General features: G+C 38.2%; 1 protein-coding gene across 1 annotated transcript; it reads right to left on the bottom strand.

Moving 5' to 3' along the window:
- Positions 1-874: 874 nt before the first annotated feature.
- LOC134841766 (uncharacterized) lies at positions 875-20,658 on the bottom strand. Its single transcript, XM_063857802.1, has 17 exons — positions 20,542-20,658; positions 20,211-20,411; positions 19,685-19,894; positions 18,486-18,702; positions 17,554-17,740; positions 16,892-17,092; positions 16,500-16,647; positions 8,180-8,421; positions 8,008-8,104; positions 7,363-7,572; positions 6,199-6,396; positions 5,718-5,901; positions 2,763-2,943; positions 2,250-2,508; positions 1,832-2,021; positions 1,391-1,514; positions 875-1,259 (listed from the first exon to the last, which is right to left on the bottom strand). The coding sequence occupies exons 1-17, from the start codon at positions 20,656-20,658 to the stop codon at positions 950-952; spliced, it is 3,276 nt and encodes a 1,091-aa protein (XP_063713872.1). The 3' UTR covers positions 875-949.
- Positions 20,659-22,558: the final 1,900 nt, after the last annotated feature.

A 22,558-nucleotide genomic window follows, 5' to 3' on the forward strand; every position in this document is an offset into this window, starting at 1 on the left:
CCTACCTTTCGATATTATACAGTTGATCTTTGACATAATTTACTTTCTAGCATTCTACACATTTTCTAGTTATTTTGTTGAGCGAAGTTCCTTTTTGCGACTCAAAATCGTGTTTATTGTGTCTAAAATTTTCACGAGGTACCACTGTTGCAGTCGAAATCGGTCAGGCTGTGGTAGACCTGAAGCTGGAGGTCAAGTTAGAGCGCGTCCTCCCACATTATCAATCACTTCCATCGCAGGGGATTCATTACACAAGGGGATTCTAGTGAAAGCCTTATCACTATACTAAGTGCCTGCTGATTTTTTATATTCTGCCTGACTAACTTGATGAAAAAGTAAATAGATGCAGCGCTTTGTGGTTTTCGTTTTCTTAATATCGCTTCAATAACGCATCAGCAAACTGGAAAAACATGGTGATTTCCTAAAATTGGATTTTCTTTAAAAAGTTTTAACTTTTAATGAGATCAATCCTGTGTCTTTAAAACGAGCGTTATCTTATTCTCATAATTTTCATATTCAAAATTGTCAATTGAAACTACAGAGAAAATACAAAAATAAACGGTAGCTTTAAAAATCTCACTTAGGAAAAATGAAATTAAAAGCACCTCTAGTCTCATTTGGGCTGAACAGATAACAAACCAAAACCATCCGTGCTCGTTGCTTGAGGGTGATGCAACATTATCCAGTCCAGAAAAATAACCAAAAAAAATTCAGGTAGTTCTTAAGCAGGGGCACAACAGCGGTTCGCCGTGATGAGCTGTACAGCTCGTATGTTGGTCCTATCCCTCGTGGATAAATGATCTTTAAAAAAAGAGACAAAAAGCTTCTTGACAAAACTAAAAGAATAGATTTTTAAATATTGAGAGTTCTGGGAATTTATTAGGGTTTTGGTTTTGATAATCTGCTTTGGGGTTCGGGTATTATTTAATTCGTGTCCATTAATTATTCGTCACACGAGAGTCGATTGCGTAGTCGCCGAGTTACTCGTCTGACTATAATGGTGAAAATCAGCTGGAACTTCGGCGTATAAACTGCAGCTGGCAGCGGGCGATGTGCTTGCTTGGGAGGGGGAGGAGAATTTGGGGTAATGGGGGTGATGGGGGCTGAAGGGGTCTAGGATGGCACTGGATACACTCCCTCGGGTGGGGCTGTATTGGATATGGTGGTGTGGGTGGGAGAGGGAGAGGGGGTGAGAATAGGGGAGGGGATGATGATGGTGCCCGATGCTTTCTGGGTTGAAGATAATGTCATTTGGATTCCTAAAATGGTTTCAATTGTCAAAACATTATGTATTTAAAATGATTTTTACCTTTTCTGGTCAAATTAATAAAACTAAACAAAAACTTTCTCAAAAATAATTCTTCGCTTGAAAGTTCACGATGTTGCTCACCTCGGATGGGTCGGCTGATGAGTTGATCTCATTTTGCAGTACGCAATTGCTGATAGAGTTATGCAGGCTATCATTAGAAGCAGAGTCAGCACGCAGGAGATAATAATCACCAGAGGCAGGTTTTCTGAACAAAAAGCGACTAAAAGTGAGGGTTACAAAACAATTTTATGATGACACCCCTTTCCATTCTATTTTTTTGCAAATTTTCTTCGATTTGTTTTGCGTTGAGTTTGAGTTGCCAAAGTGGCGTTTCTTGTAACATTCAGCAAACTTCCAAAAATAAGTCAGCCAAAAATAAGTTCAACCAAAAATAAGTCAGCCTATGATGTGAGTAAAAATATAAACAAACGGGATCTCTTTTAACAGGCTTGCACCTTTGATAGACCCTTCGCAATCCACAGAAACCAAAAAAATCTAATGGACAAAACAATAGTTCCTTACTGGCTTGTGTTATGTAATCCTGCGAGTTGTGTTCAGCGGATATGTTGTGTGTTTTGGACTCTTCCATGCCCAGACGACCAGACGTCAGCCGACAGTCATTCGTGAGGAAGTCTGGCCGAGAGCGGACGAGATCTCGAATTTGTTCGAGTGGTCGTTTGTGAGGGTGTGATGCCTCCAGCTTGGGAATAAGCTAGAAACAAGTTACACGTCCTAAAGATATTTTGGCGAAAAAACACTATCATGATATTACGGGCATTTTTTTTTTATTTTTAAGCAAAGATTTGATCGCAAAAGTTGTGAAACATTTTGCTCTGTGTTCTCAAATTTTTTTTCATAAAAAAGTAAAGTTTTAATTATTATTTGCAGAAAATTAGTTCGCAGATGGGCGCTATTGAAGCTATGACAAAGCTTCGGTCACCTGTTTTGCATCTGGAAACTGGCTTATCATCTCTTCTTGGTCTACTTCGACACAAGACTCTGCAATTAGCTCCCCCGATGACGTAATAATCGGCAGACAACCCACTAAAGATGTGCCCGTGCTCAAGTTGCCTACAGCGTATGGTGTCTCGGGTGAATTTGAGTCATAATTTCGGGAGTGGAAAACTGAGTCCGATAATTGCACCCATCGAACCTTTGATTCATGGTCATCTGGAACGACTGAGAGCAGTTCGGGGTTCCTGAAATTCAGAGAAAACAAATGTTCAGAAACCAAAAAAAGGTGCCCATGTTCTTATCTTGCTAAAATTTTTCATCTTTGGCACCGGAACCCCGGGTTTATCAGTCTACAAGTGAAATCGTGCAGCTTTAACAAAAGGGTAACACTCGGGAAATGAGGAGGAGCTATTCTTCAGGAGAAAAGAAGCTTTGATCCCACCCCCCTCCATCCCATCCCCCCCCCCCCCCCCCGTAATCCTCGTATGATTTTTTTAACCTGAGGGTTAGATCTGCTAAACTCTGGATGAACAAATCAGGTCGATCATTGTCATAACTTCCGAATTGGATGTAGAAGCTATTCGGTTTTCCACATGATGACTCGATTGTTGACGTCGCCGTCGCGGGAGCGGATTTGTGAAAACTCAGAAGGAAACTAGTCTGCGGGCCTCCAAATAGCTCTGGAACAAATAGATAAATTTCTAGCTAAGGTTTAGCAAATAAATGAAAGAAAAAAGTGAAAGAATAAGTCCCATAAAGCGCACAAAAGAAAGAATCCCTCCCATAGGTCCCAAATTGTCACTGGGACTCTGATGCGTCACACTTTGAGCCAATGAAAGCAGCTTTTTTCTATGAGCGGGTTAATGAGCCGCCTACGCAACGCGTTGAGAAAAATGACAACTATTTTTTTGTTGTCCCCACTTGGTGGAAATGGTAATTCAATCCACATATCTATGGAGTCTAAATCTCGATGTCAAAAAGTTTCTCGGAACAAACATTGAGGTAAATGGCTTAAAAACTGATCACAAAATATCGGTTTAATGATCCTTGGCCACTTCAACAGTTTTTGTTTCAAATTCTAGAGATGAGATTGAGCCTTTGTGTTCGGCGTGGTTTTTGCTCTAGAGAATTTTTGATTTTAAGCCAACAGTTTTGACCAAAAAATGTTGTAACCATCATAGAGATATTAATACTTTGAGTCCAAAATTAAAACAAAACAAGATCGCTCGTATATCAGGGCAAAACTCTGAAAATTCCGACTGCCCTTTAATGCCAATCACAAGCTTTTTCTTAGAAAAAAAGTATTTAAAACGTTCAACAAGATGAGAAACAATTGAGTCATTTTTAAAGTTTCATTTCGTGAATTTATCCCACCACAAGCTAATTAATTATCAAACGATCCATTTTGCACGTAGTAGCTAAAGTATCTATTAGAGCAAATTGTTTGCCTCAGTTCAGTTTGGAAGGATTACAAATGCTGTTGACGCTTTATAGCCAGGATTGTGTTCACATTGAAAATTCGTGATACAAAAGGTGAAAAAGAAACAGCGATCGCGATTGATAAATTAGCGATGTTTGTTGCCACAAAACAAAATAGATTATCGCTAATTTGGCTAATTTTTGCCGCTGAAACGAAAAAAATTCAAAATGAGACAAAAAATAATGAACTAGCGGGGTTCGAAAACGCAACCATCAGCTTAGTGCACATTTATGCTACCTCTGCCACACAAATCCTTAGATTTAATCACGTCATAGGGTTTATTAACTCACACTCTTGATTGAAGTTACTAGAGTGAGTTAAGATTTCTTTAATTTTAGCGCTGATTTTCTACGGAAACATTACTGAAAGACCCTTGAAATATCGCAGGCTTAGCTATGCAAAAAAAAACTCGGAATTATGCATCAGCACTAAAATAGCGATCACTGGGTTGCTGCAGAAAAGTTGATAGTTAGCGGTGGGATTTCGAACCGGGTAGGCCGGTTATATATTGTGCGTTAATTATCCCACATTTGAATTATAATCGTCAAAATAGTCCCAACGCAAACCGTTATAATTTTGTGAAAATTGATTACAATTATAACTTTTTTTTTTAGTTTTCAGCTCCAGACAACAATATCTTTCAGATAGTTTACACAAACTCTGTCAAAAAAATTTAGTTGAAAAGTCGAAAGTTGACTGAATAATTTAAACCACCCCAAGCATAAATAATCCGCACTTTCTTCAAAAGTCGGAACAATTACCTGCATTTTTTCAAAAGCTTATGCGGGTTTACAAAATAAAATTTCCGCCAAAATTTTCAAGCTGAATTGAAGTCATCCAATTGATTTAGATTGCTGCCTCATTAAGTGCAAAATATACTATTTTTTTCCTAACGTTGCCTTTTGGGAAAGATATTCAAATATTTACAAACGTAGTAACGAAATCATCGCCCCGCTGTCTTGTTGTTCCAACGCAATCTTGTTGTTCCAATTTTCGAATAAAATGCACAATACTTTTGGAAATTAAGCGGCTGCCTTTTGTTATGAGCCATAAGCGACTGAATTTGAATTTTGAAACTGCTAGAAATCTTTGTTCGAAACTAAAAGTCAGTCACGTTTTTGCCAAATTTGCTTTTTGTTATCGGAGAACGTAATTTTAGCAAATGAGTTAGATTGGGAATTAAGATAAAGCCGAAAATCAAGCCACTAAAACAAAAAACTTGAACGTGAAAAACTCAAAAATTTTGTTTAAAAAAATAAAAAAGGCACAAAAGTTAAATAAGTGAAATTCACTTCGATCATTTATAGTTTAAGAAAAAAACTTCTTTCCTCCTTGGTTGCTTTACAAATGTTTACTGTTAGCTGACCATCGATAACAAAAATTCGGTCGCAATGAACTTGTAGCAAAGATGCATTATATATGGAAAACTAAATGTGAGTGGCCGACAGAATTTAAATTAGAATTTGGTAATAAACACAAGTGGATTTAGGGGGGAGGGGGAGGGGGTGGTGGACGTTTTTTCTTCTACTCTTCTACGATTCGACCCCCTGTCAACACAAATGGTCCCCTTTTGTACTATTTGAGATACCCGTTTTTGGCTGACTGACCCTAAAAGTTTTCTCAGGGCATCTTGGGCGCCAGAATATACTAATTTTGATGGGGAGAGCGTCCACCAAAAAAAACGCAATTTTCGGTCACAGTTTTCCAAAAGCGCCTAAAAAATCCCTTTGGCGGGTTTTTTCGAACCATTGGCTGCAGCGCAGATTGTCAAAATAGGGTTTGAAAGTGATTGGAGAGCGCTCAGAAAATCAATTTGGTCGATCTAAGAAAAAAAAGGTCCACAAAATTTTTTTGAAAATCAGCAGCCCCCCCCCCCTCCCCTTGAGAAAATCCTATATCCGCTACTGGTAATAAACTATAATTTGCATGTTCTTTAGTCTATATAGCCAACTAATTAAAAAGCAAAAAATTTACCCATCAAGGTTTCTTTCTGGCTAGATGTGATTTCTATATCCGTGACAAAAAGTCTCAAGTCGGGTTTTCTGGTATTTGATTGAGTCCCAAAATTGTTTTGTCCACTTGAGATAGAACGCAGAAACGTTTGTAGATTTTCGAAAGAGAGCGATTGTCTTCGAGCGAATGCAGTGGCCAGTATACGCTAATCACAAAGAAGTACATATTTTAAAATAAGTATCAAATTTTTGAAAGATCAATATTCCATTCACAAGTTTCAAACCATATCAAATTTTATTGCATCAACTATTATAAATTTTTTTAAATGAACTTATTAATTTATAAAAAATTATTCACCACATGATAAAATCTTAAAAAGAAAACATGCAATAATTCAAAATCTTACTACAATGACGATATCAGGCAATTTTTATTAAAATTCTTACTACAAGAAGGTGGTCAACGAAACTGAATACTTTTTTTGGAACAAAACTTCAATTACCATGATGGAAGCCTTGTGGCTGAGTGTTGCATATCTCCAGGGAAGTTTCTCTTTGGTGCTAGATACACTGATGACGTCATTCCTGGGATCCAGTGTCTGCACCCACATTTCCAGGGTTCTTCTAGTCGACAGAGTAGGCTCGGAAGGAGCGAGAACCAATTCAATGTACCTCGGAGAAATTTTGGAGTCGAAGTCGACCTGAAAGTAGTAAATGTGAAATATGCAGCTATTATGAGACCAACCTTGAGAAAAAATCTCGTTCGTTTGCATGGAGACACCTCTCCATAGGCAGCTAACTGGCCTCTTTGCTCTTTGACGTTCTCAAACGCGGGGATTACATCATTATACTTAATAAGTTAATATCACCATTTCTCCCGATCTTCAAAGCAAAAATTTTATGCATTATAAACAGCTTTAACATTGAATGAATGAGTTTAAAAATTCTTCGCTTCTTAGAATAATCCCAAAAGCCTGTTTGATATCAATTTCGAAACGTTTTCAGTTTTTTTTTCTAATATGTTTGAAAATTGTTTTTTTTTCTTCTGCTCTTTGCATCTAGAATTTTCTCGAGGGAAGCGGATTTTCAAAAATTTTAAAAAAACTGCCGACCTTTTTTTAGGTCGACTAAATTGATTTTCCAAGCTCTCGGAAAGCACTAGAACAGTTTGCAAAATTTTTTGCACCGCAGGTGAGTTTTAGAAGAAAAAAAAACAGGCCAAAAAAGGCATTTTTTGGACAATTTTTACCAACAGTTTTGGGCAGTTTTTAGACAGTTTTTGAGGCGCGTTCCCCCTGAACGTTAGTATATATTGGCGCCAAAAGCGCATGTAGAAAAATTTTAGGATCAGCCAACCAAAAATGGAGGTTTCAAAATAGTAAAAAGGGGACCCTTTTGGCAAACCAGGGGGTCCGAATCTCTGAGGCGGAGTGTCCGCTCCGCCCTACCCGCTAAATCCGCTACTGGCTCTTTGAATTAAAAACAGATCTTGTCACTTTTTTCATACCACTATTGTAGAATAACAAAATTTTGTTACAAGTTGCAAAACTGGCATATGCTTACCGTTGAATAACTCCTATAGGACTGGGACGTTTTTTTACTAGATACTGTAGGGACCGGGGGAAGGGGGTGGATCGCATTTCAAAAGAACCATAAAACTATCTTACCATATTTGGAAAGTGCACATTTGAGGGAGTTGTGATCCCTTTTAAGAGTTCATTGCTGCCACAATCAATTTGAGTTAGACTCGATCCATGAATAAAAGACTTTGAGTCCATGAGGTCCGTCTTGAAAGTGAGGAACTGGCTTTTCACATGTTTGTGTCTAACGTCGAATTTATCCCACTCAGTGGGAACTTCCGAGAAGCCGCAGAGGAACTGAAAAAAAGATAAATTTCAGGGGCGGATCTAGAATTTTCTCGAAAGGGGAAGGGCGGATTTTCAATAATTTGAGCAAAGTGAGCGCTCCCAGAACATTCTAAGGACCCTGTTTTTTGAAGAACAAAAAGCACGTCAAGTTTACCGTTTTTGGACACTTTTGGAAAGTTTTGACCAAAAAAGTTGCATCTTTTTTGCGCGCACTCCCCTTTAAATTCAGTGGCGCATTTCGAGAGATTTAGGCCATAAATGAATGTCATAAAACAATACCAAAGGGGGGAACGTTTGGTTGGTGAGTGGGTCGAAGCCATGAGGTGGGTCGAGTGATATATTGTATTTAAAAAATTTTAAATGGTTTCTTACTTCTATTTAACGAAGGTCTCATTTTACAAGGGGCGCTAGTTTTTAAGCATAAAATAGATAAGAGAAAGTTACCGGTAAAGCCAGTTCAAGAAGCTCCGTTGTTTGGTGTAAAGAAGATAATTTGAAGTTTTTGTTCCGCTCCACGACGAGTGACGTTGAACCTGAGGTCCTTAATATATAAACGTATTTAGAAATTTGTTATTAAGAAAAATAATCTCTATTGAAAATTTGAGCGCATCCTTACTTAAAACAGGAGCTTCCATGCAGATTTTTCTGGCAGAGGAATTTTTCATATGCTGGAATGCGTGTTTCATTAGCGTTTTCATCCGAAATAATATTCGATATTCTGACCAGTTGTTGTGACATAACTTGGAAGAATTCATTGTCTGAGCTTCTATCGTCTGCTTGACATTTTTCGGATGAGTTGAGCTTGAGCCTACTGCACATTCGGGGTTGACTTGTTTGTTCTCTAATCGAATTCAGGGTCTAGAATAAAAATTTTGAAAAGTTAACAGATTTCAAGAGATATTACGATGAAACTACAATATCAGTTGTAACTAAAATAAACTTGTTTTTTTTTGAAAATTAAAAGTTTAAATGCAACCAACAATTACACATTTCAGTGAGCCTCAATCCACGATGTATAGCCTCTAGCTCGCAATACGTGGGATAATTTTATCATTTATCCCAAATTATGTTTGGTGATAATGATAGGTTTCGCAAAAAAAACTGTCAGCGCTTCAAAAAAAACTTCCACTTCATTCGACCATACTTTTAGCTTTTTAAATGGGCAGACCAAGCATAATTGACCTCTACTCTGGAAATGCTATTCACGAAAAGCATTATAAAATTGTTGTTTAGCTCATTTTCAAGTGAGACATTTAACAATTCATTAACTCGTTGAAGATGGGGAGGCCTACGCTTGTTGACTACTTTGATTTATACTTACCATCATGCCTCGCGTGTGAAAAACAACGCGGCTCAACAAGCTAGAAAATCTTGATTGCTCAACAAAATTTACAGTTTAACATTCACAGTATTTGTTGTAAGTAATTGATTTTTATGAAGTTCTTATCAAGTACACGACTGCTGAAAAAGAATTTGAGAAACAATGAGACCAATGAAAACAAACATGATGATAAAAAAAATAGTCTAGCCCCACCAAGAAGTCATTCAAACTATGCAGCATAGATGAATGAATTTAATGATAAATCATAATATTGATTCACTTTCAGGCAATGGTGGATGTAGGATGGGGGATGAAAGCGGACGCTTTCTTTTTCTCAGGGATTGAACCCCCTCACCAACCAAGGCCACGCCTTATGATATTGTTTTATGATATCTCCTTTCAGCCGACCATCACTATAATTTTTCTGAAGGCGCTCTTTTATAGCTAACAAAAACTAATTTTTAAGGGGAGCGCGCGCCGAAAAAAAACGCAATTTTTTGGTAAACATTTGTGAAAAAGTGCCCAAAACGGCCTTTTTGACCTGTTTTTGCCAAATATTTTTCGGGAACTATTTCAAATCCACCACTGCTTTCAGACATATATAAATAAAAGTTTTCGCCGCCTGTTCAGTCCTTAGCCGGACATCAGTGCTAATACACGCAATATTTTTATTTGGATGGGAGATATCGCTAAGTATCCCAAAAATTATTCGAAAATGATTTATTACAAAAAGTTTCTGACCAATGAGCTGCTTTTTAGCAGGAGTTTAAGTTAAGAAACAGCTCATTGTTTGGAACGGTTTGTAATAAATCATCATTGAAATATTTTGCGATATCTCCCATCCAAATTAAAAATTGTGTATTTTAAAGGGAGACTTTGATAGAGTCGCTTCAAAACTATTTTTTGGGCTAAAAACATTGAAAAAAGCCTTGTGTTGTGATTTGTTTTTAGTTGTTTTAAATGACCTTTGGTATTTAATTAATACCAGTTCACTTAGTTCGATACGACCACCGGTCGATCGTAGAGTGTTCGTTCAGTTGTCCTTTTAGAACGTTTTAAATTAACACACTCTATTTTATCCGTTTTATCATTTTAAGTTATTGTACATTAGTTGTACATAGATCAGAGTATCAGAAAACTTTATTATAGCGCAGTCTAATGATTCGAACGTGCGTGGAATTCCCCCCTTCTGGCCTAATCACACCTTAGAACCACCGCATGCCTGGACCCAATGGAGCGACCAATTTCAATTGGCGATCATTGCGAAGGAAAACCTGGACATAGAACGTCTTCACGGACCAGAAGCTCCAGAAACGCAAATACCCATTCTAAAACAAACTACAGGAAGCGAATCGGATACGGACAGAGCCAGCAGAGAGACAAGGAATAATTTCGCAATGAAACAGTACGAAGCCGCCGAAGAAAAGCGGATCAACGAGGAGAAAAGGAAGTTTAATGGAATGAGACGAACGGAGGCGGATAAGAAACTGCGCTCAATTTTTTTCCTAGCTCTAGGGAGCGAAGTAAAAAGGGTCTTCATGCAAAAGAACCCGAAGGTCAAGATGTTAGCAATTTCCTTCACTGAGTTCTGGACTCTACTTGATGCAGCATTCAACAAACCGCCCAACACAAAGTTTGAGAGATATAAACTACTCAACCACAAACAGAAAGATCGGGAATCTTATGAGCAATTCTGGGGAGACCCAACGGACTTGGCGAGTACGTGCAAGGAAAATGACGAGGCGGAATGGAAAAGTGATGTTTTCTTTTGCAACATGAGAAACACAGACACCCAAAGGAAACTACTCTCAGCCAAGATAAGCCCAACAGAAGCTCTAAACCAAGCCTTGATTGATGAAAAGGGATATTTTAATCACCAAAAGTTGACAAATATGGCACGATCATCGACCAATGGGACAATTTTCAAATCTTTCAACCATCATAATCAGATAAAGAAGGAACCAAGCCTCAATATAGAACGTAGCAACACGTGCATGAAATGTGGGAGAATCCATTTACGACAGGGCACCTAAACGTATGCCCAGCAAAGGACATAACTGGGAAAATTGTAATTAAAAAGGACACTTCGCCAAATTGTGTAATTCCCGTAACAAACGACCCACTGCAAATATTGCAACCGATAATTATGTAAATACTGAGAATTGTACATACGTCTCTCCGGAAAGCTCGTGGGGTGAATAAACGCCTGAAACGAATACTGGCAAAGCAATGAAGACGACTTCTCAATACTGATCGTGAGAACAATCTATGACAAAAACTGACTCGAAACTAAGAAACTGCTGAACATAGGTCTGGGTTGGGAGATGATTGTAAATATGAACATACCAGTTGATTCAGCAAGCCCTGTAAGTTTTAAAACAAAATGTGCTGCACAAGATCAAACTAAGAAATCCAAATCTGAAAATTTATCCAGTGGAGAAGCGGATTAAAAACTTGTATTGTGGCTTTACGGACCATACGATCAACATGTTAGGAAAGATCATCGTGAGGACACAATCCAATGGGTGGATCAGCGAAGACACACCGTTCTTCAAAACAGGTGGTCATGAACAAAATATACTGGGGAATGACAATCTACCAAAGTTAGGTATAGAAGTGACACAGAAGAAATGCCCCCAACTAATCTGCATGATCAACCAATCATTATTTGAGAGTAAGTGTATAAATCCGAATTCTCTTAATGACAAAATCTTTAGCGAGTTCAAAGAATTATTCACCAGAGTTAGGAAAATACCCAACGACCACAAAGTAACTCACTTTCACACACCGTTTAAACCAGTACAGGCTAAAGGGAGAAGAGTTCCCCTTCACTTACTCGCTGGGGTAATTGAAGAACTGAAAAGAATGGAGACCGAAGGTCACATACTAAAACTGGAAAAGTGGGATGAAGATTGCTTTATCAGCCCGTTTGTGATTACACGGAAGAAAGACAGTTCAATTAAAATGGCATAAGATTCGAAATTATTAAACGATCAGATTTTTAAAAATAAGTACCAAATGCCAAATATACACGAACTTATAGACAATGTGGCCCTACAAATTTCAAAGAAATCCAACGGACAAGTTTGGTTCAGCAACCTAGATCTTAAAAACGCTTACAGTCACGTCAAATTATGCGACCAAACGAGCAAACAGTGTAACTTTAGTATAGTAGAGGGCAAAATAGCTGGAACGTATCGATTTTTAACTGGATTTTATTGATTGGTAGACATGCCCAATGATTTCCAACGTGTCATGGACTCATTTTTAAAGAACATATCATTCACAAACTGTTATATAGATGACATTCTGGTAGCTTCGAGGGGATCGTTGGAATATCACAAAGCAATCGTTTATAAAACTTTAACAAACCTTGATAAGAACAATATGGCGGTGAAATGGGGGAAGTGTGCATTTTTCAAATCAGAGATAAAATGGCTAGGCTTCAAAATCTCCGGCGAAGGAGTACGACCGTTGGTCGGTTAAGCAGAAGCCATCAAGAAATTACCAATCCCTAAGAACATTTCGGAACTGCGATTGTTCTTCGGCTCGATAAATCAATATGAGAAATTGGTCCCGAATTTATCGACCCTAAGCTCTCCATTACTTCCTCTACTGAACAAAAAATCTGTCTGTAAATGGGATAATGTTCACTCTGCAGCCTTCGTAAAACTAAAATCCGAAATTTTAGATATCACGGAAAACAGCCACTTCGATAAAAAAGAGAAAACTAGGCTGAAAACGGAAGCTTCGCACATTGAACTAGGAACGACTTTAGAAAAGTTACAAGGGGACCAGTGGAAAACAATTGCTTTTGCTTCAAGATTCTTAAATAATCATAAATTGAAGTATTCCACGAACGAATTAGAACTACTGGGCGTGGTGTGGGCTTCTGAACAATTCAGGAATTATCTCTACGGGACAGAATTCCAAATCGTAACCGACCATAAAGCCCTACTTTCCGCACTTTATATAAATCACTGGAATAAGACCATGCACAGCCGACTGACCCACTGGGTAAACAGACTTCTTCCTTTCAAATTTAAAATGTCACACAACCCAGGAAAAGATATGGGTTTTACTGATCTTTTATCTAGATTACCTTCAGGCAAAGCCCTACCAACTTCTTATTATGACAAAAAATTTGTAGTCACCTCAATCGACATAATTCATTACATTCTTTTTAATAGAACACATTTTAACTCTGTAGATGTAAATGCTGTAGATACACCGTAGGTCGGTGCAAATACTTCTCTCGTTGATAGTAACATCCCGTCGGGAGTAGAAAATGCAAGCGATGTGATTGGTCAAAACTTTCCAAATAGCTCTTTAGCTAATTTCAAACTCCGAATTATTGTCCCTATTATATCTGGTATTGCTTGGTCAATCAAAAACTGTGATAATTCACATATTCGAACGGAAAATTGTACCTCAAATTATACCTATCGATAATTCGAAATTTAATTTTAAGAGCATCACCTTTTCGGACAAAGTCCTTTAACACTTCCTTCTTAGAAACAATTCAAAAATTCAAAGACGACCACCTTTCGGACGACCACGCTAATCTACTCAAGAGGTACAAATCGGATTTAAAACTACCATCGTCTCCTATACTCCCCGAAAACCACTGCTCAAAGAAACTTCTTCAACTTATGTTTAGGGAAGACAAAGTGATATGGGACTTGATCGAGACAATGAAAACGAATCGACCAATGGGCATCCACGGCGCTTACATGAAAATTCTTGCTAAAGACCTTCATATGAAAGATAACTTATTATTTCTGGACAAAAAACTAGTCGTACCAGCTACCATCAGGGGAACGTTCAACACCATGCTACACGAAACCCACCCAGGCCAAATTGAGATGAAGTCCCTCGCAGAGTATTTGTGGTGGCCTCACATCTATCGCGAGATCTACCACCATGGGAAAACCTGTAGCCATTGCCTGAAAGCCGATAAGAACCTCAAAACAATGCTAGGTACCGACAATATGGCAAAATTGCCGACATTGACCTTTGCTAATGAAGAAATAAACCTGCAGGACCGTTGGACGCGTTCTGGGGAAAACAAAAATACATCCTCCTATGCATCGATCGATTCACGAAATTTCCATCGGCCAAGATTGTAAGCAACACGTCCGCGAACAGTGTAATTTCTTTCTTAAATGACCTCTGCCACCATCACGGCTTTCCAAGAAAGATTAGAGTCGACCATGGGTCTTGCTTTTTATCTCACGATTATACAAATTTCTTCAAAAAATTCATTATTGAGATCATTTATTGTACAGTCGGAGATCATAGATCCAATGGACTGGTGGAAAGATTAGTTTATACGATAAAATCCAAACTACTGGCAATGTCATTCGAGCTACCGAAACCCGCTCTAAATTCTTCGATCGAAAAAATTATCTGGAACTTGAGAATCTCGAAACAAGCTTCAATCGGATGTATCCCGTTCGAAAAACATTTTAAAGGAACGGCTTATACTAGATGGAAAAATCTGATTTCCTTTAATGACCATTTAGATAAAGGGAAATCAATCCTTTCCAGTAGACGGGCCAGCGAAAAGAAAGAAAATCCATCGGACATGGAAGACAACATTACTTTAGCCCATACAATCCCGAGCCCAACTACACCAGAGAGCCACAAACAGCCTAGAGGGTCGGGCAGAAAGAAGAAAATAGTCGCTGGAGGTAAACTATATAGAAGGGCTATCAACAGGAAAAATGGGAAAACTTATTTTCATTAAATAAACAAGGACGTTATCGACTACTCAGACCACACAATAACCCTCGATAACGGTCATATTTTACGTAAATCAGATCTGGCATTTAAAGAAAACTACTACCCGGCCCCAAAAATATCATGGTGAATCAACCACCCATTGGGCACAAGTCACACTCACATTCGAGTTTAGCCGGAAAGAGGAAGCTATCTCCCTCAAAGAAGACCCTAGTGACGACCACACCTCAGCCAAGGCAGAGCACCTCAGGAGCGGGCGGATTAACACAGAGTTCAGATACACCTACAGGCGCCGAGACAACCCAAGACCTCATCCAGATCTCTTCAGGTTCTTCGTCATCCTTGAATTTAAACTCTTGAGACGGGATTATAGACGATTATTTTGACGACGTGACTAATAATAAGCTTCTACCGAGCCACCAACCCGAGTCTAATCAAGGGTTAAGTGTTACAGGTGATGCCCATTCTCCACAATTGAGACCAAATCTAGCAGTTCATACCGACCAACGGGCGTTTATAGAAATACCTGACTCTGCCGAGATGCAAGGTTTGGAGAATCACCAGATCATGCTAGATAGTGCCCCAGAAGCTGTGGTCCCATCAAACTCGCATTCAAGACACAGTTGACCTCGCAGGAACGTCGGTCCCCCTAAACTTTTTGGAGATCGCCGCTTTATTGACATAGTGCTTGAAAAAGACGACCAGCCTACATTTCCTTTACAGTCGAACAGTACTAATCAATCCAGAACAACTTTCGTCATTACCTCACCGTCGAACTTGTTGACACCGTTAGCGCAGGCTCCGCCATTACGATCTCTGGTCGCAGAAACCACACTCACTTGGTCTTCAAAGAAATCGTGCTTGTCGGACAGACCATATTATACACCTATCAGGACACTTTTCACAAGCACCTCTTCAGGATCGCAATCTTCATTCCATCCGACCACCATTGACACAATGGTCGAGGTAGAGAATTCGAGTGAAATATCCTCGACCATAGACCCAGAAATAAAAGCTAAATTAGACGAAATCGACAAACAATTTAACTGATTCTCTCAAAACTCAAGAAAATAAACTCAACCATTTTTATTTCATCTCATAGTACTCTTAATTAATCATTTTAATGTAGATAACGTTGTACATATTAAATGTACATCTTGTAGAATAGTGCTTTTAGTTTTAGTTTAGTTAATTTGTTTTTTTCCCAATCTCTGTATAACTGTAAATTCTGTATGTTCACCCTGTACATTTGTACCTTCCTACTTCATGTGTAGATAATATTTTGCTTGCTGTACTATATTTCTTGTGGCGCAGTTTGTAAAATTTTGTTCCTACGTTGAAGGGGGAAATGGGTGTATATAGAATTAGTTAGTGAATTTGCAATTTTATTTTTTTCCCGGTGGGAAATGGTGTGATTTGTTTTTAGTTGTTTTAAATGACCTTCGGTATTTAATTAATACCAGTTAACTTAGTTCGATACGACCACCGGTCGATCGTAGAGTGTTCGTTCAGTTGTCCTTTTAGAACGTTTTAAATTAACACACTCTATTTTATCCGTTTTATCCTTTTAAGTAATTGCACATTAGTTGTACATAGATCGTAGTATCAGAATACTTTATTACCCTGAAGCCTAATGTTTTCGAAAAGTTGCCTACAACAACTATATTTTTGACAAATTTGGTCTATATAGTTTTTGGAGCAGATTTTGGAAAAGCTTTTGCTTGAAAATTTTTGCTTTTGCTGTCGACAGATTTTTTTTGAAACTTTTTGCAAATACCCCTGTTGAATTCCTGTCAGAAAAAGCTCGGTTTATCTTCAATTGTTTCGTGACGTATCTGAGTGCCTCAGCGGAACAAATTACAGTCGAACTCACAGGTAGCCCATCAGGAAACTGATTTAGCTGGGTAGCATCCAAGTCAGCACAGAATACGCCGACAATGTTGCTCTGCCCCTTGACAGTAATTTGACCCATCCCCATTGTCATCCGCAGACAATTAGTGATTATTGTGTTCGCAGACACGCTAAAATATTTAATTGAGAGCTTTCAGAATTCCTGTAATATAATAAGCAGAAACTAAACATAGTTTTTGTAATTATGCTTTTTTGAACTCGGAGAAAAGAATTTCGTCAGGGGAAAAGAGTTTTCAGGAAGAACTTTGAGCGCCAAAGACGCCATAAGGAAATCTGACAAAAAATTATGAATATAATCTTCTCAACACTTCGAATGAAACCTCCAAAGCAACAACACATTTTTTTCATACTTACGAATCGGTACGTTCTTCCAACCAAGTGACTTCGTGTGTGTCCTCACTTTCAACTGAAGCTACCAAGCTTCCTTGAAGAACAACAGAGTCTAGTTTGGTGAACATGTGCTGGCCCACTGGAACATGCTTTCCTCCGGTCATGCAAGATATCATCCGAAGATTTTCGAAAGAATTTTGTGATCCCATTAGGTATGAAGATATCCTATAAGAAGAGCATGACAAAAACTCAGAACTCCCCCTTTGAACTATTTTAAGATATCCATTTTTGGCTGACTGATCTTGAAGTTTTTCTAAAGGCGCCTTCGGCGTCAATCTGTACCAACGCGATTTTTTGGTCGAAATTTCCCAAAAATTGCCTAAAAACGCCTTTTTTGTCCTTTTTTCAAAAACTTGCCTGCGGCGCAGAAAATTTGGCCAAACCAGGGTCTTTTTGGTAAATACTTCGGGAGAGCTCGAAAATCCAATTTGGTCGACCTAAAAAAATGTCGACACAATTTCGAAAAAATTTTGAAAATCCCCCCCCCCCCCCTCGAGAGAATCCTAGATCCTCCCCTACCTTCTAAAAATTTTTATCTCTTCGTGAAAGTAAAAAAGGACTACACCCATCTAAAAATGATAAGAATATGTTACTCAGCTCATATTTCACTATATCCACAACGTTACCTGATGTTCAACGATGGGACTGTTCTCTTCATGTAATCTAAATCCTTAAATGATATGTCACTGTCTGTCACGAGGATCACGTGCTGCTCACATTTCTGAATTTGCAGCCTACGATTCGTATCAAACTCAAAAAATGCAGCAGCTAGGAATATCGTCAAGTTGTGTGATTGAATCTGGGAAGCTGATTCTAAAAAGTAAACGTAATTAAAAACGTAATTAGTAAAGCGATCGAGAAACGTCCGTTATATTAAAATATAACTTTTGTTTAGGTTTCTGAGGCTGAGAAAATTAGTTTCATTCAGCGTTTCCTTGGCAATAAAGGTCTTCAAGAAAATTCCAAATTTTTGTGCAAGAAAATCTATTTTTAAATTTTCTCCTTTTTTGTCATACAATTCTTTTTTTTTAATGTCGACCATGCCTTATTCATTAACTTCCTGCGTGTTTTATATAGTTTTCTAGTCACACCACGCGCTTTTAACGACACTAACTTGAAAAAAAATGAATGAAAAATCCTGTTTGTAATTTATTTGAATGTGGTCGGAACATTCTGTGCTACTTGCACAGCAACCGTCTATCCTTGTTTAGTAATGTGGTTCCAGTGGAAGATGGTGTAAGTTCAATTATGTTTTTTTCCAGCTGATCAAAAATTAACATTCTGCAAGTTGTTTTAGTCGCCGTTTGAAGTCTTTGGGGGGGTGTTTACCTGGAGTTTGGGGTTACCTAGTTGACGAGTTGGGATTCAAAAAATTGACTGTGGCCCTCCTTAATTCTCAATTAACCAAGTGTTAAAACGATATAATCACGAGTGTCATTGCGAAGAACTGCTGTTGTGCCCTGGTAAGAGCTACATGCAAATCTGTTGGGTTTTTATGGACTGGTTAATGTTGCCTCATGTTCAATTCTGATATTTGAACTAGAAGTAGGGGACTCACCTAGAGCTCTCTGGACATACTGCTTCTGATGAAACACTACTCGCATCGATGAGTACAACTTCCTCCCAGAAGTCAAGATGATATTCAACCTGTCTGCAGGCCCCAATGTGCTCAGAATGTGAATTATGAGTTGTGTGGTAGTTTGAAAATACATCTCAGATCTCAGGAACAGCAATATTATGAGGTCCTTTTCAATAGTCCGTTCTGGGTAGAAGAGCTTGAAAAAACGCTTGTTTATCATATCATTTTAAGGGCATGTCTCAGGTCTTCCCCCACTATACGAGAATCATTGATTATTAATACGCTGAGAGAAGTTTGGAATCAGTTTTAAAAAAGCCATTCAACCAAATTGTTATTAAAAAAAGGGTTGCGTTTTTTAATTATTTTTGCTTATAGATGGTTGAAAGGGAGAGCCTTTTATTGCCCCTCTGCAGTACAAATTTTTTGACATGTTTGGCCTCGCAATGTTCATGAAAAAGGACAACTTATTTAGTTTTTGTTAGAAAAAAAACCATTTTGCAAATGCCACGCTGCGCTAGATTTTATAAGAGAATCTCATTTTATAAGAGAGAAACGGAAATTGAGGCGACAAAAATTGCAACAAAAAACAAATCTGACAAAAAAACTGTATTCTTTACTATGATTGATGTAAACGTATGAACCATGTAATATGAACAGCACTTCCAAATAATTGCACTTTTCAGCAGGGGCGGATCTAGGATTTTCTCGAGGGGGCGGATTTTCAAAAAGTTTTCGAAAATTTTGTCGGCTTTTTATAGGTCGACCAAAATCATTTTCCGAGGTCCCCCAAATCAATAAAAAGCGAAGGACCCGAAGGCGCCTTTAGAAAAAGTTTAGGGTCCGTCAGCCAAAAATGGATATCTCAAAATCGTACAAAGGGGGACCCTTTGGGTCGGCAGGGTCGAATCTCTGAGGAAAAGGCGCCCCCCCCCCTCAAATCCGCCCTTGCTCTTCAGCAACTCACGTTTCTTACAGACGTGAAAGAAAAGTTGTTGAATTTAAAAAGGGCTAGTTCCCGATTAAAAGACACTTGTCCTCACATGTTTAAATATATCTAAAATAAAAACACCCAAAATTACTTGGGGTAACTTGTAAACTTAATTTGATGTTCTAACTAAAATTAAAGTAAATTTACATTGAATAAAAAGTATTTATTGTTTACTTTAAGCTGCTCTTACCATTTGGTTTATTTTTGGCGATGGTTCAAATCTAGATCGGCACTCGTCATCGTTCACTGCCAATCCAGTACTAAATCGTACAATTCTGTCTTCGCTATTTGACCCAATAACTGGTATGAAGTATTGCCGCTTTATGTAAGGGTTTTCAGCTGCCGCTTCTTCCCAATATGTATCCAATTGCGTAGAGAGACAGAATATATTTCTCAAGTTCTGAAGAAAAAGTGAAGATAAAATCTTAACTTGCGGTAGTTGAATGCAAGGCGAGCTTCAGAACATTCAAATTTCTAAAATATCTAAAAATTTCCTATTTAAATTTTTTCAAGCGTGCTTAAATAGTGTTTATTATAAGGAGTGCAAAAATTTGCACTCTTAAGGAAGTAAAAGATTTTGAAGCGATCCACATTTTGTTACCATGAGATCTTTCTTACCTTTCAATAGCAAAATTTTCAGATATATTTTTTCGATGCTTGGTCCAAATTATAAAAAAATCCATAAAACATTTCACGCTATTTGAAAAACGCAATACCTCTTTTGTCTGGAAATCGTCAGTGCTCGGATGAAACGAGAGTATTTGTCTCAGAGATCTGCTCAAAATTAGATTTCCTTTGTCCGAGTCAGTATTTTCACTTCTGTCTTCTTTGAGGCTTTGCACGTCCGCATTTTTGAACAAGGAACAAATAATTGCTAATTCTTCAAAACTTGCACATTCTTCGAATTGCTTGTTTGTCTAAAATAATCATATTTTTTTTATGCGTTTCCGTCTTTTTTTTCAGGGACAAAGTTTTAATTTTTACGCAGGAAATTTCTATAGAAGTTGTAAATATATTTTTATGGGATAAATGAAAACGTGTACTAACCGATAAACTTCTGCCAAATTTGTTCGCAATTTCCTTCAAGTTATTTTCTGTTTCTGTCATGACTTCTTGTGCCGTGCGCATGAAGTAGGACGGACACTTGCTCGCATCACTACGCATTTGGGCTACTTCTGACTCTGAGTACAACTCGCTAGGACAATACGAGTTCCGAGTTTGATCGAGAATTATCTGCTGATACGCCTAGAATCAAAAACCTTACGAATCAAAACGCTTCCGAGCCCGAATTTTGCACATTTGAGCCCGAAAAATTTGAGGCATGATTATGGCCCATAGACTACAGGAAAAATTACTGATTTCTCAATCAATTTTCTAATTTGAGACCGCTTTTTATGATCCGAGCTCTTCAAAATTTGTCCTTCTTCGTTTTTAGTATTCAGCATTAAGTTAAGCAACAGTGTTGTCATACCGCTACTGCTTAGTCATTACTGTATGGTATGCTCAAGGTCATACGTGAGTGATGACACTGAGATTAAGCGAGAGATCAGAGTTCGTAACATTGATCTAACTCTCAGTACAACAACAAAACAAAAGAATAAGAAAACCTAAATTCAATAGTAAAAATACAGTATTGAATTACAACTTGTTTTCAACCGATATCGCAACGCATATCACATGGCGCAGCCAGCAGGATTCGCAGCTCAAGATAACAGAACGGACATGGGAATTCCGGTATTTTGGGCGTCAGCGAATTTAGACCCTCCGTGGCAATTCAAAATCTGGTTCGAACAATTTCTCATGGCGGTTACGGTTAAAGAAAATGTGAACCCAGAGATTATTTTGGAAGAACCAAAAGACATATTAGAGGAACCACCACCACGCCCTGAAACACCCAGAGACGGGGAGAATGAAGATGCGAGGAACGCTAGGATTCTTAGAGATAAGCTAGCAATGGATAGAGTAGTATTGGAGAACGAAGAGAGAAAGACAAGAGGACCACGAGTCGGACACAATGTCTTCTACAACGAAGTACAAAAGAAATTGGTGTCCAGATTATTTTTGTCTTTGGGTACAGAGGGAAAGAAAAGATTCCAACAAAAGAACCCGCATGCTGAAATATCGAAAATGACGTTCAAGGAAATAACAGATTTGGCAGAAGTCTCGTTTCAAAAGGTAAAATGTGTAACATACGAAAGATACAAGTTATTTACGAGAATGCAAGAATCGGGAGAATCTCTGGAATCATTTCACGCAGCGCTAACTGCACAAGCAGCCCGATCAGAACTGGGAACATTGGAAAACGAAATAGTCCGAGACCTGTTCATTTCAAAAATGAAAAACATGACCTTGCAGGACACGTTGACATTCGAGACTCTAGACCCGGAAGAGGTTCTGGAAAGGGCTATAAAATTTGAACATAGCAAGTTAACCACAATGGCGTTTCAAAAGACTAATGCTGCGGCTACAGGGGGATCAAGTAACAATTACATTTCGGGTGTGAGAATAAAACAGGAACCTATAATGGCAGTTAGAAATTTGGCGGGGACAAACAAAACTCCAAATAGAAGGGAATCGAATAAAAGACAAAACAATAACAAGAATTAAAACACGAAAACAAAACCATGTAATAGATGTGGAAGGACGTTTGAACAGGGACACCTAAAAAATTGTCCAGCGATGGGGAAAACCTGTAAATACTGTGGCAAACCCAATCATTTTGCTAAAATGTGCAGATCCCAACAAGTAAGTGAAGTTGCGGAAGACTCGGAAGGATCGGTAGAGGAATGCGATCAGATAAGTGAAGGTGTTGGGTCATGTAGCGAATTTGAAGTTATGTCGATACAAACCTATCAACCGGAAAACGAGAGAGTTTCAAAATATGTGAAAGACCGAATCAACGAAATGAGGGACAAACCAAACGGAAAAATGGTGCGAGTTCAGAAAACAGATTCGATCCGCGATCCAACATTGAATTGTGTAAAATCACTAAAGGCCATGGTACGAATAGATAACCAGATAATTCAATTAACAGTGGACACTGGAAGTCCAGTTTCATTTCTCA

Source organism: Symsagittifera roscoffensis, chromosome 3 (genome assembly GCF_963678635.1).
Source record: "Symsagittifera roscoffensis chromosome 3, txSymRosc1.1, whole genome shotgun sequence".
Lineage (NCBI taxonomy): Eukaryota > Metazoa > Xenacoelomorpha > Acoela > Convolutidae > Symsagittifera > Symsagittifera roscoffensis.